Source organism: Alternaria viburni, assembly GCF_023758015.1.
Source record: "Alternaria viburni strain BMP 2772 chromosome Unknown scaffold_3, whole genome shotgun sequence".
In the NCBI taxonomy this organism is placed as follows: domain Eukaryota; kingdom Fungi; phylum Ascomycota; class Dothideomycetes; order Pleosporales; family Pleosporaceae; genus Alternaria; species Alternaria viburni.
In genome coordinates, this window is record NW_026055772.1 from 1392235 (window position 1) to 1406599 (window position 14365).

The following is a 14365-nucleotide window of genomic DNA, read 5'->3' on the forward strand; positions in this document are numbered from 1 at the left end:
GCGCATTACAAGCAGCGTTCTTGCGCAATGTTTCCACTCAGCACGAAGCAATGCAGGCGCGTCATACGTCTTCGCTTTCGCACGTAGCGGCCGCGTCCGCCGCGGCCGTGGACCCTGCCAGCCACCAACCTGCGCCCACCCATGCGCAGACTACGCAGAGGCCTGATATCACCCCAGCGTACAATGATCAGACGACCTTTGGTTCTGCGTCGGAAGACGCATCAACCTTCAACATTGACTTTGTAGACGACGAAGCCTGGGCCTTCTTGTTCGCTAACGCTGGGTTTAATATTGGCCAGGGCGCATTCTTGTCACAGACCTGAATGCCGCTGACAACGTCACGCAATCAATCATTTGCGATACTACTGTATATTCGAACTCGGTTTATTGTAGCACGTTTAAAAAACCATCTTTCCCTCTACCTTGATATCGCTCGCCGAGAATCCGGCAAGGAAGTTATACTCGCCATGTACAAAATCCCAGTCTTTCTTCTGCTCGGACCAGATCCTCAAATCATCCATAAGCACCTCCAGAAGAGCATCTGTGCTCTGACCTGCCTCGAGGTGGACTTTGGCAAATGCTTTGAGCAGCTTGGGAGGCTCACGCGCTGCCTCCGGATATGACACGTAAAGCTGAACCACTTCCGATGCAGAGACGGCGCCAGTGTTTGTCAAAGCCACAGTACAAATTACGCGCTCAGAGCCAGATGTGGCAGTAGAGTTTGCGAGGTGCACCGCGAGATTGCCCAGTTCAAACGTCGAGTATGTGAGTCCATGGCCAAATGAAAACAGCGGGTCGACTTTGTGCTCGTCATACCACCTGTATCCAACGTTCAGCCCTTCTTCATAGGGTACGATCAGGTCTGACGTGATCTTGATAGCGTCATCCAGTGTCTTGGGGAATGTCACCGGCAATTTGCCGCTCGGACTGACATCACCGAACAGCAGTCTTTCAAGCGCCAGACCAATCTGCTGGCCTCCATACCATGACTGCATCACGGCATCTACCTCATCGATCCAGGGCATGAGAATGGCGGAGTTGGTGTTGAGGATAACTACTGTCTTCTTCGAACGTTTCGCGATCCGAGAGATGACTGCGTCCTGGTCGCCGGGGAGAGAAAGGCCAATGTTGCTATCAACACCTTCGGAATGCCTGTCGGACGCGAAGACGATGCTGATATCAGCATTTTCTGAGAGCGAAATCGCTTCTTCGTCCCTTGCTTCGTTGCCTACATCGACTCCCAGTGTGACACCATATGCGCCAGTGGACAGCGAGTAACCCATTGAATAGTTCAGGGACAAGGAAATTTCGTCTCCGGCTGTCAAGTTCGCGATACCTTGAACGGTGTTTCCAAAGTTCGCTTTCGACATGTTGGCGATGACTTGTCCGTTGATGTAAAGTATGGCATCTCCTTGGCCGGTTAGGGAGAAATGATACATCCCGCTTGTGTTAGCTTTGAAAGTGCCTTCATAGACGCAGGAAAACACCTGGGGCCATGATATCCAGAGCTCCTTGGGGAATGAGGCCGAGGTGATGTTAGGCACAAAGTCGGTTTGGTTGATAGGTCCAGAGAAGTCTGTAGTCGTGTAGTATGTGACATTCAGACCACCGTCGACGAACATGCTAGAAGGCACCGTTGGAAATTGCCCGGTGCCAGGATAGGCCTCAGCATAAGTGACTGTCATGTTGCCTTCTTTGGCAGCTCGCTGCTTCAATGCGTCGAAGGGCGACTGCACTACCATTGTCGTGTCGATCACGAAGCCTCCGTGGTTCTCTGTGACCTGGCTTTGGTTGGTCCCGTCAACACCGTAGACGGCAACATGCCTGTACTTCTGTAGCGAGAGAGGTAGCGTGTTGTCGTCGTTCTTGAGAAGGACGGAGCCGTCCTCTGCCATCTTTTGAGCCAGATCAAGATGGGATTGTGTTCTTGCCACCGACTCTGCATCTCCAGTGACTGGATTGTCGACCATTCCAAGCTTGAACATATATCGCCACGTTCTTGCGACCATATCGTCGATGCGCGAGGCTGGTATGGTCCCATTTTCGACAGCCTCAACCAAAAGGTCTCCGTAGTAGGCTGGGAATCCATATGAATCCTCGAGAGAACCTCCAGGCATGCTGATATCTAGACCAGCCATTACAGCGCCAACCGTGCTTCGTGTGGAGAAGTACCAATCAGCGACAACGAAGCCTTGAAACCCCCACTCTTGTCTCAATGTAGTGTTCAGAAGCCAGTCGTTTTCACAAGCGAAGAAGCCGTTCAGCTTATTGTAGGAACACATTATAGAGGCGGCATCTGCCTCTTGAACAGACGCCTTGAAAGCAGGTAGGTAAAGCTCGTGTAGAACCCGCTCATCGATGTGGACGTCAACGGTATCCCAATCAGGGCCCACCCCGAATCTGTTAGTGTCTTGATTGTACCCAGCTAGATGTTTGGGACAAGCTAAAGCTCCTTGACTCTGGACGCCGAGGACACCCGCCACGGCCATTCGAGAGGTCAACCATGGATCTTCTGAGAAGGTCTCGGCTGCGCGGGCCCACAGTGGCGACCGGAGGATGTTGATAGTCGGTGAGAGAACGACATTGCGGCCCTTTGCCATATGTTCCTGGGCTAATGCTTGGCCATAAGCGTACTCGAGGGTAGTATTCCACGAAGCCGCGGCGGCGATTGGGGCCGGGAAGGCGGTGACGTTGTTCAAGTTGTTTCCAACCCCAGCCGGGCCATCTCCCATGCAAATCGAGGGTACCCCGAGAGTCTCATTGCCAGAGATGTGTCCTATGCAAGGGTTGACTCCAGTTCCGTTGTCATCGAGCTCGGTATCGCCTTGTACCATAGCATATTTCTGGGTGTTGTTCAACTGGTCGAGGAAAAGTTGCAATCGCTGTTCGTTTGGCAGTGTTGGATCTAGCCATGGCCGATTCGCCAGGGTCTGTGATGATGCATGTACCTGCGTCAAGGTGTACAGCAAGCCTGTCCAGGCCGTGATGGAGACATACATCTCGCGGTGAAATAATCGTTCTTCGATCGAATGTGGCAGACTTGAAGATAGCCAGAGTTAATCATTAAGTAGACAAGGTACCTATGTGTGGCCTAGGTATTAGTGAGTTTTGCGGAGGTACTGCCATGATTACTCCGCACTCCGCAATTTGTCCCTGGGATATGGTAGCAGGCCGATAGAGAAGCCGAGATACCGGTATCGTGATAGTTAGTCTGGATGAATGCCGATGCTGATAAAGTCGACCAGTAACATTTTGAAGTACTATTCTATCTCTAGAAATGATCAGATTATCTGCGCCGGTCTCTTATTGTCGCCTAATGGCTCGTGTGGTGGGCCTGGCATTAGCGTGGCTGGTTAAACGCCGGCGGTCGACATTGAATGCCGGTGTCTTCAGGCCCGAAATGTGGTATTGATTCAGCTAATCCGACATGCGGCAGCAAATGTCTTCCATAACTCTCGTATACTTGGGCGCCAACATTTCTCGCGTCTGGTCACAAATCGATCATGTTCGTTGAACGTTTCCATATATGAGTGGTGCGCGACACCCAGAACACGCCATGTATTCGATGTCGGCCGGCGCAGCTCGGTGCCCAGGTGGTGTCGGTAGGTTCGCGGACGGTGTCATTTCGCTAGGCGATTGCGAGCTAATCGGTCTAGAGCTGATGGATATGTCGCATGTCTGATTATATGTTGCAGGTGATGGACATAGCTAGAACGCGTAGCATAGTTGAGCGCAAAAGTGGGAGGCATTGCGGACGCCAGGAAGCTGGCGCTGGGCTGCCATGGGGGAGCGCACTTGGAGACGAAGGTCACGTGCCAACGGCCGCTCGGTACCCGTGGATGCCGATGTCCGATGCTAGCGTTCTTTGGCCGCCATGATGCCGCTCGCGACCTCGAGATTGTATCGTAGCTCCAACCTCAGCGCTATCACTCCCTCGCTGCCATGTAAACAAACAAGCGTCGGCTTGCTTCAGGGCGAGAAAAACTTATCACGATTCTCCATTTCTCCTGTTCACTCCTTCCATGTTGCTTTTCCATCGGCGACCACTGCGAACTCCAGGTCACTTCACAGCTCTCGCTGAGATTCACAGTGTTTCCTTTATCATCATGCGCGCAGCTGTCTTGAAGAGTGTCTGCGTAGGTCGCTGACTTGTTTGCACAAGATGGTCAATGGCGATGTATTGACGTGTTCGCCGTTCAAACATACCTCCGTCCTCATCACACCCAACGACCACCCTCATTGATGGGCACATTGAACTACCGCGATACTATGTGAACCCTCCGCTGTTCGTAACTTCCAACACTTCCAACTTCACGCATCTCCAGACCATCGAACGCAGCCTCAGCACTACACATATACATATAAATGGAAGACTCAGGCTCGTATACATTGCTGTTCTTTCCCTCATCCTCTCGCTTCCTCTCTCTGTTGCTATATCTCTTAGGTGTCTCAAACCAGAGCCACCACGTCTGCCAGCTCATTCCGACTCCAGCTGCCACCCTCCGCTTTCTATTTCATACATTTACCTTGCTCACTGATGGCTGCTGGCCCTCCCGTAGGTCAACCCTGGCTCGCCAACGTCGGTAACAACCCCAATATCAACCGCGAACCACCTCCTCCTCCCTATAACGCCGGTCCTGCACCACCAGCTCAACATCCCGGCGTACCCGCAGGAGGTGCCCAAGTCGTTGTAGAACAGCAACACGCCCCTATCTACGGCCCTCCCCTTGGAATCGGCATCGGCGGACCAGCATACGGCATCCCCCCACCATTCGGTGGTGTCGGTATAGGTGCGTTTCCACCCGTCTTCCCACCTGTCGGCGTCATGGACCCCTTTATGATGGGCGGCATGATGGGCGGATACATGGGGCCTGCTGGCGGTCCACTTGCTCCTATCCGTGCGGGCAACTTTCTTCCAGGCGCTCATCACGGTATAGGCTTTGGTCTGCACGCGGGCGGTGTACCGTTCCCACCGCCTCCTCCAGGCGCTATCGCTGGCGTCGTGCCTCCTTTCGCTCCAGCAGCGCCGCTGTGGGCGGGAGGCGGTCTCGCTTTCGGTAATGTACCTGCTATGGGTGGGGTTGTTGGTGGAGTCATGCCTGGTATGATGATGGGCGGTGGTATGATGCCTGGTATGATGGCTCCTGGTATGGCAGGCGCTCAGCACTTCCGCCCCGCACCCATGTTCCACGACGGAAACCACGGACACCCAAACCAGCCTGCGCAGCAAGACGTCGGTCAGATCGCTGGCGGCATCCCCCCGGGAGTCATGCTCGTCGAGTCGGCTGAACACACCATCTTCTACCGCATCACAGGCAATCTCTGCCCTTGGCTTTCTCCTGGCTCGCAACTGCCTCTGGAACCGCTCGCTGCGGCTAGTACCACCGGTCTCAACCGCCTCATCCAGATTTGCAACGATGGTACGCCCGAAGACGAGTTGGAGCATTGCGCAGTCACGGAGTGTATTGAGTTGGGTAACGGTTTGTGGGAGAAGGGTCAGACTTTCAAGTATAACGATGCTGTTTCTAGGGTTTTGACCATGAAGGATGCTGGTTGGGACAATACGAGGAACAGGGGGAACGGTAATAGCCTTCATCTTTGGGGCCACCGCCTCTAGACGCTGGCTGGATGTTTTGTATGGTGTCGAAGAAGTCTTTTGGACTCGGCGGTTCTTGGCATTTCTCGCTGCTGGCACGGATCACGTCTTATGATGGCCTGGTGTTTTCTGCATGCATGGTAGGCGCTGGGTCTATTTGTTGTTACTGGATGATGTTGATGACACTGCATCACTTTAGCTATTTTCAACGATGAATGAGTAAACGGTGTATGAAGATATTTATGAATTTTGATACATCAATTCGAGCCGCTTCCTAATGTCATAATGCATAGACGCAGGCCAGCTATCCTGACTGTGGTACCTGGTTGGTTTGCTTCTTCTTACCGCCACCCAACTTCCTCCACAGCTTGTTTGTCCAGCGTTCCTTCACCATCTTCAGAACGACATAGGCGAGGAACCGATAAACGATAGCGCAAATCCCCAGAGCCATGAGGTTCATCTCCGGGTTCTTGTTCAGTTTGTACAAGTCCAGCACTTGTTCTCCAGTCTGAATAGGACACTGCCCATTGACCTTCTGCCACTCTTCACACGTAAACTCCAGACCACGTAGCGTATACGGCGCCATATTGCCAACAGCCCACTTCACAGGCGAGAGATGATTCCACGCCTGCAAAAAGTCTGGAACGTCAAGCGATAACACACCACCCATGACCTGCGCAACACTTAAGAAAACTGACATGCAGTTCACCGAGAAGCCAGTGTGGGTGAAGAGAGTGTTGAAAGCGATACCGAGACTCTCGCCGCAGCTGGTGATGCAGAAGGCGTTGAAGGTGATGATGAAGTACGTTTGCGCATTACGTTCTAGACCGACGGCGAACACGGCGAGGACCGAGAAGACGAGGCAGCTTATTATCTCGAAGGGGGTGGTGATGGAGATGTAGGTCAGGAAGAAGGCTTCGACGCCGTAGATGCGGTCGTCGTAGTCGCGGTAGAAGACATCTCTCTCGATTGGGTAGACGGCGATGTTGTTGAGCACTGACGGGTTAGCATGGTGACAGGAGATGAGCAGGAAGGTTACATACTGCCGACGAAGTAGAGCGGGGCGATCTCGACAAGGAATCCCATCCTGTTTTGCACGTATTCGTAGTCGGTCTTCAACGGTGCGAAGTAGAGTGCAAGCACGATACCCAATCCGACAACTTGCATGACGCGCGCGATCAGAATGTCTGGTTGCCGGAACATGTTCTTCGTCGCACGCCGAATCAGAATCGAATATGCTGCGGCGAAAGACGATGGTTCTCGTGCCATACTTCCCAGCTCAGCAGGCGTAGTTATTGATCCAGTTCGAGCGACAGGGTAGACATCAGCGTTCCAAGACTCGACCAATTTGCGCACCTTCTTCCGACTGGCAGCCTCACGTCTCTCATGCTGCAGATCAACAGTGATCAGATCGAGAGCAAAATCCGCTGGGTTAACCTGACGAGGGCATTCGTAGCCTAGGTTGGCGAAATGGCCCAACATGTTGTCGGCAGGGCCGGCATAGATGGGATGTCCACCGCGGGCCAGGAGCAGGATGTTACCGAAATGTGCGAAGAGGTCGCTGCGAGGTTGATGGATTGTAACGATGAGTGTACGACCTTCTTGGGCTAGACCGCGAAGTACGTCCACGATTGACAGTGCTGTGAACGCATCCAATCCCGACAAAGGCTCGTCAAGCAACAGCACTCTAGGTTCTGTGAGTACCTGCACAGCGATTGTCACTCGGCGCTTCTCGCCACCACTGATGCCTTTGACAAGATCGTTGCCTATGAGGTTGTCTGCGCAGTCTTTGAGACCCATCTTCAGCAAGATCTCCTCGGCTTTCTGGATCTTCTGTTCTTTCGACATCCACTTCGGAAGTCGTAAACCAGCTGCATAACGAAGCGTCTCGCGCACTGTCAGCGACGCCAGCAGTGCGTCGTCATCCTGGGTCACGAAAGAACAGATGGAGTGGACGACCTCTTTGGCCGGGATGAGGCCGTTGTAGCTCATGGTTCCGTACTGCTTGTACCGCGTGGATGTGTCGTCTTTGAGTCTCATTGCCATGCTGTTTAGCAGAGAAGTCTTTCCGCTGCCCGAAGGTCCCATGATGACGTTCAGCGATCCAGGGAAGAAGTCGGCGGTGAGAGGCTTGATGATATTCTTGGTCCAGCGCTTCCGTAGTGACCGTTTCTCCACGTCCATTCCATAGCCCTCTAAACGGATGTCGATCGTCCGGACATTATCTGCCACACGCTCGCTCATCTTTTCTTTGCCAGCAGAGGCGTCCATGTTTGACGGCCTGGCACGAGCCATGGCGATCTCGGCGTTCCAGAACTTGAGCAAAACTCCCGCTCCAACATAGAAGGCGATGGCGAACCCGAGAAGAGCAAGTATAGGCCTCCAAACCCAGTTATTTGGGAAGCCAAGAGAGTCCATGATGAACTCTCCGTCGTACTCTTTGCAGGCTGGGTTTGACCGTCCGCCCTCGTATGGACAATCGTAGAAAGAGCCCGAGAATTCGTTGGCGCATAATGCCCCGAAAGCGTAGAAGACATAGGCTGTCCACTTCGTCCAGCGTACGTATATGGGGATCGTGTTCGACTGGATAAAGTAACCGCAAGCCATAGACTGCAAGGTGTAGGCTAGATTAGCCACCAAACTCGCTCCAGCGAAGTGTCTTGAGCACGCGACACAGGTCATAGCGAAGCATACGGCAATATACTGGTGTAATAGTATGATACCGAAGAACGTGAGAAACTGGCCTCCGTCCGCGCGAAATCCGCAGAAGAAGTAGTAGATCAACGAGAACATGAGAGGCACTGGTACATCCTCGAGCAGAATTCTGGCTAGTCGTCTGGAGATTAGAAAGGCTGGTATGCTGACGACACCTTGTCGCGCCTCTTCGTCGAAGAGTTGAATGTCGGTTGTAAGTCGGTATGTCTCGTAGAGCAAGATGAGGTAGCCCTGCAGCGCCGCTGCGTTGTACAACGCTCCTTGTCGGGATCGTATACCAGACAGCGAGCCATCCAGTTGCAAGAAGATCCATCCTGTAATGACCGCCATGCCGATGGCTTCGACAAGGCTTCCAAACAGGCCTAGAGTCACCTAAGTTAGCGTTTGCTCGATCTATAGAGATTATATCGAACGTCTTACCCATAGGGTCACGAATTGTCACAGTCCATGTTCGTGCGGTAAGTACGCGAGTCTGCTGAATGAGCGACGTTTTACTGGCACGTTGCTTCTTCCGCTGATCGTGCGTCATCGTAGTGGCCGGAGCTGGTGGTTCGGACTTCTCTTGAACGCTACTGCTGCAATGAGTCCGCCATGCTTCTATTACGCGACCAACTCGATCCTGTGCCGCCTTTTCTGCTTCCACGCTCCGATTGTCAACACTGACAACGTCGATGAGACACTCCGCTGGATTTGTAAACGGAGGCATCTCATGGCCGAGCTTCGCAAAGTACGGAAGACAGTCTTTTGCGCTGCCAGCATACGCAGGACTGCCCCGTGATAGGAGGATGACATTGTCGAAAAGATCCCAGATCTCGGAGCGCGGTTGGTGGATGGTGACGATGATGGTCCGTCCGTTTCGAGCAAGAGTCTGGAGGGTTTTCACCACCTGGTGGGCGCTTGTCGAGTCCAGTCCAGTGGTCGGCTCATCCAGCCACAAAAGCGAAGGATTTGATAAGAGCTGGACGCCAATACTCGTCCTCCTCTTCTCTCCACCACTGCAGCCCTTGTGCGCGTTGTTACCGATCCTGGTGTCTGCAGCTTCTTTCAAGCTCAGCTCCAAGATGACTTCTTCAACCAGCTGCTTCCTCTCTTTCGCATCAACGGAAGAGGGGAGTCGCAGTTGCGCAGCATACGTCAGTGTCTCCCGAACAGTCAGCGTCGGTAGAAGAATATCCTGCTGTATGACATATGCGCTCCTGATGCCGGATGCATCCTCGCTACCGTTGAATAGGGTCCTTCCTGAAGTGGCAAGTCGGTTTCCTACTGCCAGACGCCCACTCATGGAGTTGAGTAACGATGTCTTTCCGCTTCCGCTTCCACCTATTATGGCTGTGAGGCTTCCACTTGGCATGTCCGCCGAAATGTCGTCAAGTATAGTCTTGACATGGTTGGTCTCTGGTGACGCCTTCTTCTTCGAGAAGGCACGAGCAAGTGCCGTTGGCGATTCATCGACTGAAACTGTGAGGTGTTCCAACCGCACAGAAACCGGGTCAACTGCGCGCAATGAGATGCCGTGGTTGTCGCTGAGATCGGTACTTGTGGAGTCTCCGCGGAGTGCTGTGGGAGGTGTTGCAGGCGCCGCTTCTTCTTTGGGGCCGGGCGGAGCGCCAGCTGACGCCGAGGGTCGCCCTTCCTCGTTTCCCTGCATAGGCCCTGGCTCCATCGTCTCTAGTGACTCCATACCTGGGGTTTGGTTAAATCTTCATGATAATGCAGACGCAAAGGATGAAGCGCGCAGCGCGCATGGATTTCTTCAGTCGCCGCTCACATGTCACGACGGAGATTCTTTGGCGCGATACGACGTTGTTCAAACACGCCCGCCTCGCTTGCCAGCCGACCTGCATGCAGGGGCTTGGCCGGACTCTTCTCCTACAGGTCTCATTCTTACTTTTCTATAGTTCGCAGCTCGTTCTTTGAAACTTGCAAAATCAATTCGATGGCTTGCTGTATATTAGCAACTCACATCGCGAAGAACTGGTGTTGTTCGACGAGCCTGGCTACGGCTGACAGTATGGAGGAGGGTTCAACCTCGCAGAGCTGTTCAGACCGGGGGCGGGCAAAACCCCAGCTCGGAAGAGCAGCGTTCCAGCCAACTTGCCAATCTTGGGTAGCGGAATCCTGCGCGAGATGCATCTTTATGCAAATGGAATTTGAGCAAGCAAAATAAACGACGCTGCCAATCAAACCTTCGAACATCCAGTAGAAAGGGTACAAATATAGACGTCCGAGGCGATTGCTCAGGGTTTGTGTTGGTTAGGCCTCCTCTCTGTTCTACAGTTCGTTGCATTGCGTGGTGCTGGCTCCTCGGGGGACCTTTCGATAGTGCGCGTCTGCTTCGGAGGGCCCGATGATGCCAACCACCCCGCATTAGAAGACATTGAGGATGCAGGTGATCTAAAACGCGGACGGCCTTGAACATGTGGAACCCCGTATGAGATATAGAGCCAGGGCCAAAAGAGTGATTACTGAGCAAAACCCGATTCAGTGTGAACGAAAGACTGCGATAGTATACGCGTGAGACGCTGAGAGCCACTGTTCACTTACCGACGGTACGTACCTCGATACGTACCACGCCTTACGCGAGACTCTTCACACGATAAAGATTCGGGACGGCCTCCCTACCTGAGCGAGGGGCTGGGTCTCACGGCCCGATTACGAGTGAACTCCACATCGCTTCCGAAATCTCATATCTAGCTTTCGGCGACGAGTGGGCCAGCAACAAAGTTTGCGGAATCAGTAGCGGCAGCGGGAGGATTGTTCGATCTCCAGAAAGAATGGTATCCACCTGGATAAAGAAAGCAGAACAGCCTCGGGAGTCTGCAATTGACAGCTGCCCCCTGTGTCTTGCGTCGGAACACCCTTTTGTATTTCGCTCGATGCGGCGTCCTATTGGGCAGGGCCAACTTTCCGAGTTGCATTCCAAGGAAGTTCCACCAACCCATTATTCACATCGATCTTTAAGGCCTGATTTGCGGACGGTAAATAAATCCGCTGTCGTTTCCAAGTTTGCAATGCGCGGAGATGCGCGAACGGACCGGCTAGTCCCAGATCTTGTTGTCTTGATGAAATGCAGGTGCGAAGACAGCGGGAGATGTACCATCTTGCTTCTCCAATGTGTACCAAGACCGAGACTACGGCTTCCAATGCCGAATTCCTACATACGTAGGATCACCAATGATGTCTTGAGCTTCATGGGTGCGTTCTGAGGATGTTTCGCTTTCTGGACAGCCACAATATTGTCGAATGTCGAATCCGTATAGGCAGCGCGTTGGGCAGAAAGATTTGGATACTAAAGTTTTGGCGCGCCGGACGTTGCTTCCAAGCCTGTCACTGGCACTCCGCCACCTCCATTCCACGATTATTGACAGCCTTCACTTACGACGCCGTCGCATGTCGCAACGGTTTTGCGGCTCATATGATCGCCATTAGGCACGTATCACGCCCTTGGCCATTAACCAGCTTTTGCATAGTGGATATCTTACATCCATCACCACCTGGGCACCCTGCCGCTTTCCGATCCACGACAACAAGCTGCATCCTAGTGAATGCCACACTTTCTATCTGACACTCGCCATGGGCGGCCTTGATGGCCGAAAGCCACGCGATGCTGTGGAATGCTGACACAACCTCGCTCTTCGTGTCAGCTGCAGGTCCGTTGAAGGACGTCAGCCAACAAGGCTGCATATGACCCTATCCGGACATCTAGTTCGCATGGACAAGCAATCACGTTATCCTATGCCGACTAGACTGGGAATATTGATGGCTTGCGTCAACCGCCACGCGCGTCCTGCCTCGTGGACTGGGTCCAGCTAGCTACGCTGACATCGGTGTGAGATTATTCGCGAATAACGGTGTAGGGTTTGACGTCTACATCCCACGAAGCCAGTGATGCACCCCGAAATCTGGCATTTTCACCGGCATTATCAGGATGAAGGACGTTCCATGCAGGTTGCATATGCAGGCACCATCGTACGAGTAGTGGTTCATGGCTTTTGTGTTGCATCGCGAGTCGCGTATGTATCTCTCAGGGTCGGAGTTATATCCATGTTCAGACGACAGATATATGCGAAGTACGTACCCAGATCCGGTATGTACCGGTAAGATGAATACAGTACATCACCAAGTGAGTAAGTGGAAGGTAGATCGGTGGGTGGCCTCGGAAATAATCAGAGACCTATTTACGACTCAGATGCGAACGGTCTGATGGCTCTAGACTCTGGACTCTGGAGTCAACGGGTAGCTGCTGTAACCCTACTGTTGTCCCCGGGCTTATCGCTGGGGTCTCTGGGATCATGTGGTTGTAGGGGACATCGGGTCAGGCTGTAATAGATGACGGAAGGTGTCAGAAATTGCCCTCTCGATTTCGCCTTGCGTGTGTGACTACGTATACCCTCGATCTGTGACGTTAAGTAACCCACGCGACTGGGTGTCAGGCCATGTGCGCAACGTCGCGCAAGATTTCACGACATCGGTCCTACATTGAACCATGAAAAGAAATCGGCATCGTCTCAGGACCATGCTCTCTGCTCCTCTCGTCCATCCATTGAGACCTAGTGTCAGGTACCGACGGCGCGTTCCCTCGAATCAGGCTATATATTCAGACCCTTCCACCGGGCCTTTCGGATTATACCCCCCAACTCTGCCTAAGAAGCGTGGGGGGTTGCATTCCAGATCGTCCAGGTGAGAAGGACCGATGGCGTGCCGTGGCTTTCCTGCTTTGTCGCTGTTGAATCCGCATAGCTGGTATCAACGTTCGTCATTGCGCCGCTGGGGAAAGTGTACCGGTCCCATCGGATGCGGGTTTGGGCCGGACGAACGTAACCGTAACCGCCCTCCCAAGCCGCGACAAAGAGATGTGCGACAACACCCCACGCATGCCGTTTTTTGAACCTGGTACCCTGGGCCGATCTGCCTAACGGCTTGTGTCGCTTTACAGTGGGCTCCGGCAGTGCGATGGATGATAACTCTTTTCAATGTGGATGCTTACTTTACTCGCTTCTGAAAAGATGTTGATGATCACCGCCCGGTTATATGCACATGGACTTTCTGAGTTGTGGCTGCATGCTGCGCGCTCGAGTCATGAATCCCATAGCGACGCCAGGCGATGAGTTCGTTCCAACGAGGTCGCGGAGGAAGCTCGCCAAAGCGTTTGATTGCTGGTAAGCGGATTGGAGGAAGAACGTGCCCGCAGGAATCTAGATGCTGTGGCACGGTTGGTGCTTACGGTTACCGTGTGCACCAGCGCCGCACTATAGCTCCTCACCTTATCACCGAGGCAGATCGTGATCGCCCATTAAGCCATGCGTTCCCTGCGACGTTGCGATGAGAGCTCTGTGAGCGGAGTGGATACCAGCGTGCATTTCTGTGCCGTGAGGCTACCTGCATATATACGTGTCGTCATCGTACTGAGAAATAAGGGAATGCCGGCCTGCTATCGGACCTATTTCAACAAGTGCTGCAATGCCATGTGTACGAGCATGCCTCGCCCATGCAGGGTTGAGTGCATCGCGATCTGACATGCACCGCCCAAAGCCAAACGCCGCCCGGCTGAACACACGGGCTGTGTGCGAGACAAAACATTGCCAAGAACAAAACTGTGCCCCATGAAAAATCCAATCCGAAGTAAATGCGAAGACATGCAGTGCCGTTTTCCCATACCAATAACACAATACCGTCGGGAGCACACCCAGCCAATGCAACCTAATCGTGAGGCCGTAGTGCGTCGTTGCCGGTCCGAGCCTTGTAAACCGCCCTCCGACGACCCACCAGATATCATGACTCCTTTTTGCGCCCGTAGAAACACCGATTGAATAAGGAACCCTAAATGCCAAGTCTGAACCTCAAAGGTCGTGTTGTACCTCCACATGCCGACGCTGTGGCATCGCCATGAGAGCCGTGCGCAAGGACCCGAGTCCCACGCCGACCAAGCCAACAAGCGACGTGATAACGACTCTCCTATGGTGATGAGCCGAAATTGGTGAGTGAAGATCCCATGCGGAACGTTCACAATCCGAGTGTTGGCAAAGAAAAACTCTTTCGTGCGTCCTGCAGGGC

The 14365-nt window shown here is 53.3% G+C and overlaps 3 protein-coding genes across 3 annotated transcripts; 1 reads left to right on the forward strand and 2 right to left on the reverse strand.

The window, feature by feature from the left end:
* Positions 1 to 398: 398 nt before the first annotated feature.
* Positions 399 to 2999, reverse strand: J4E79_002084 (uncharacterized protein; the record flags this gene model as incomplete). Its single annotated transcript, XM_049350987.1, has 1 exon — positions 399 to 2999. The coding sequence occupies one exon, from the start codon at positions 2997 to 2999 to the stop codon at positions 399 to 401; it is 2601 nt and encodes an 866-aa protein (XP_049214826.1).
* Positions 3000 to 4537: 1538 nt separating this feature from the next.
* On the forward strand, positions 4538 to 5617 carry J4E79_002085 (uncharacterized protein; the record flags this gene model as incomplete). Its single annotated transcript, XM_049350988.1, has 1 exon — positions 4538 to 5617. One exon carries the CDS (start codon positions 4538 to 4540, stop codon positions 5615 to 5617), a length of 1080 nt encoding a protein of 359 aa, XP_049214827.1.
* A 283-nt stretch (positions 5618 to 5900) lies between these two features.
* J4E79_002086 (uncharacterized protein) lies at positions 5901 to 9992 on the reverse strand (the record flags this gene model as incomplete). Its single annotated transcript, XM_049350989.1, has 3 exons — positions 5901 to 6592; positions 6640 to 8673; positions 8732 to 9992. 3 exons carry the CDS (start codon positions 9990 to 9992, stop codon positions 5901 to 5903), a joined length of 3987 nt encoding a protein of 1328 aa, XP_049214828.1.
* Positions 9993 to 14365: the final 4373 nt, after the last annotated feature.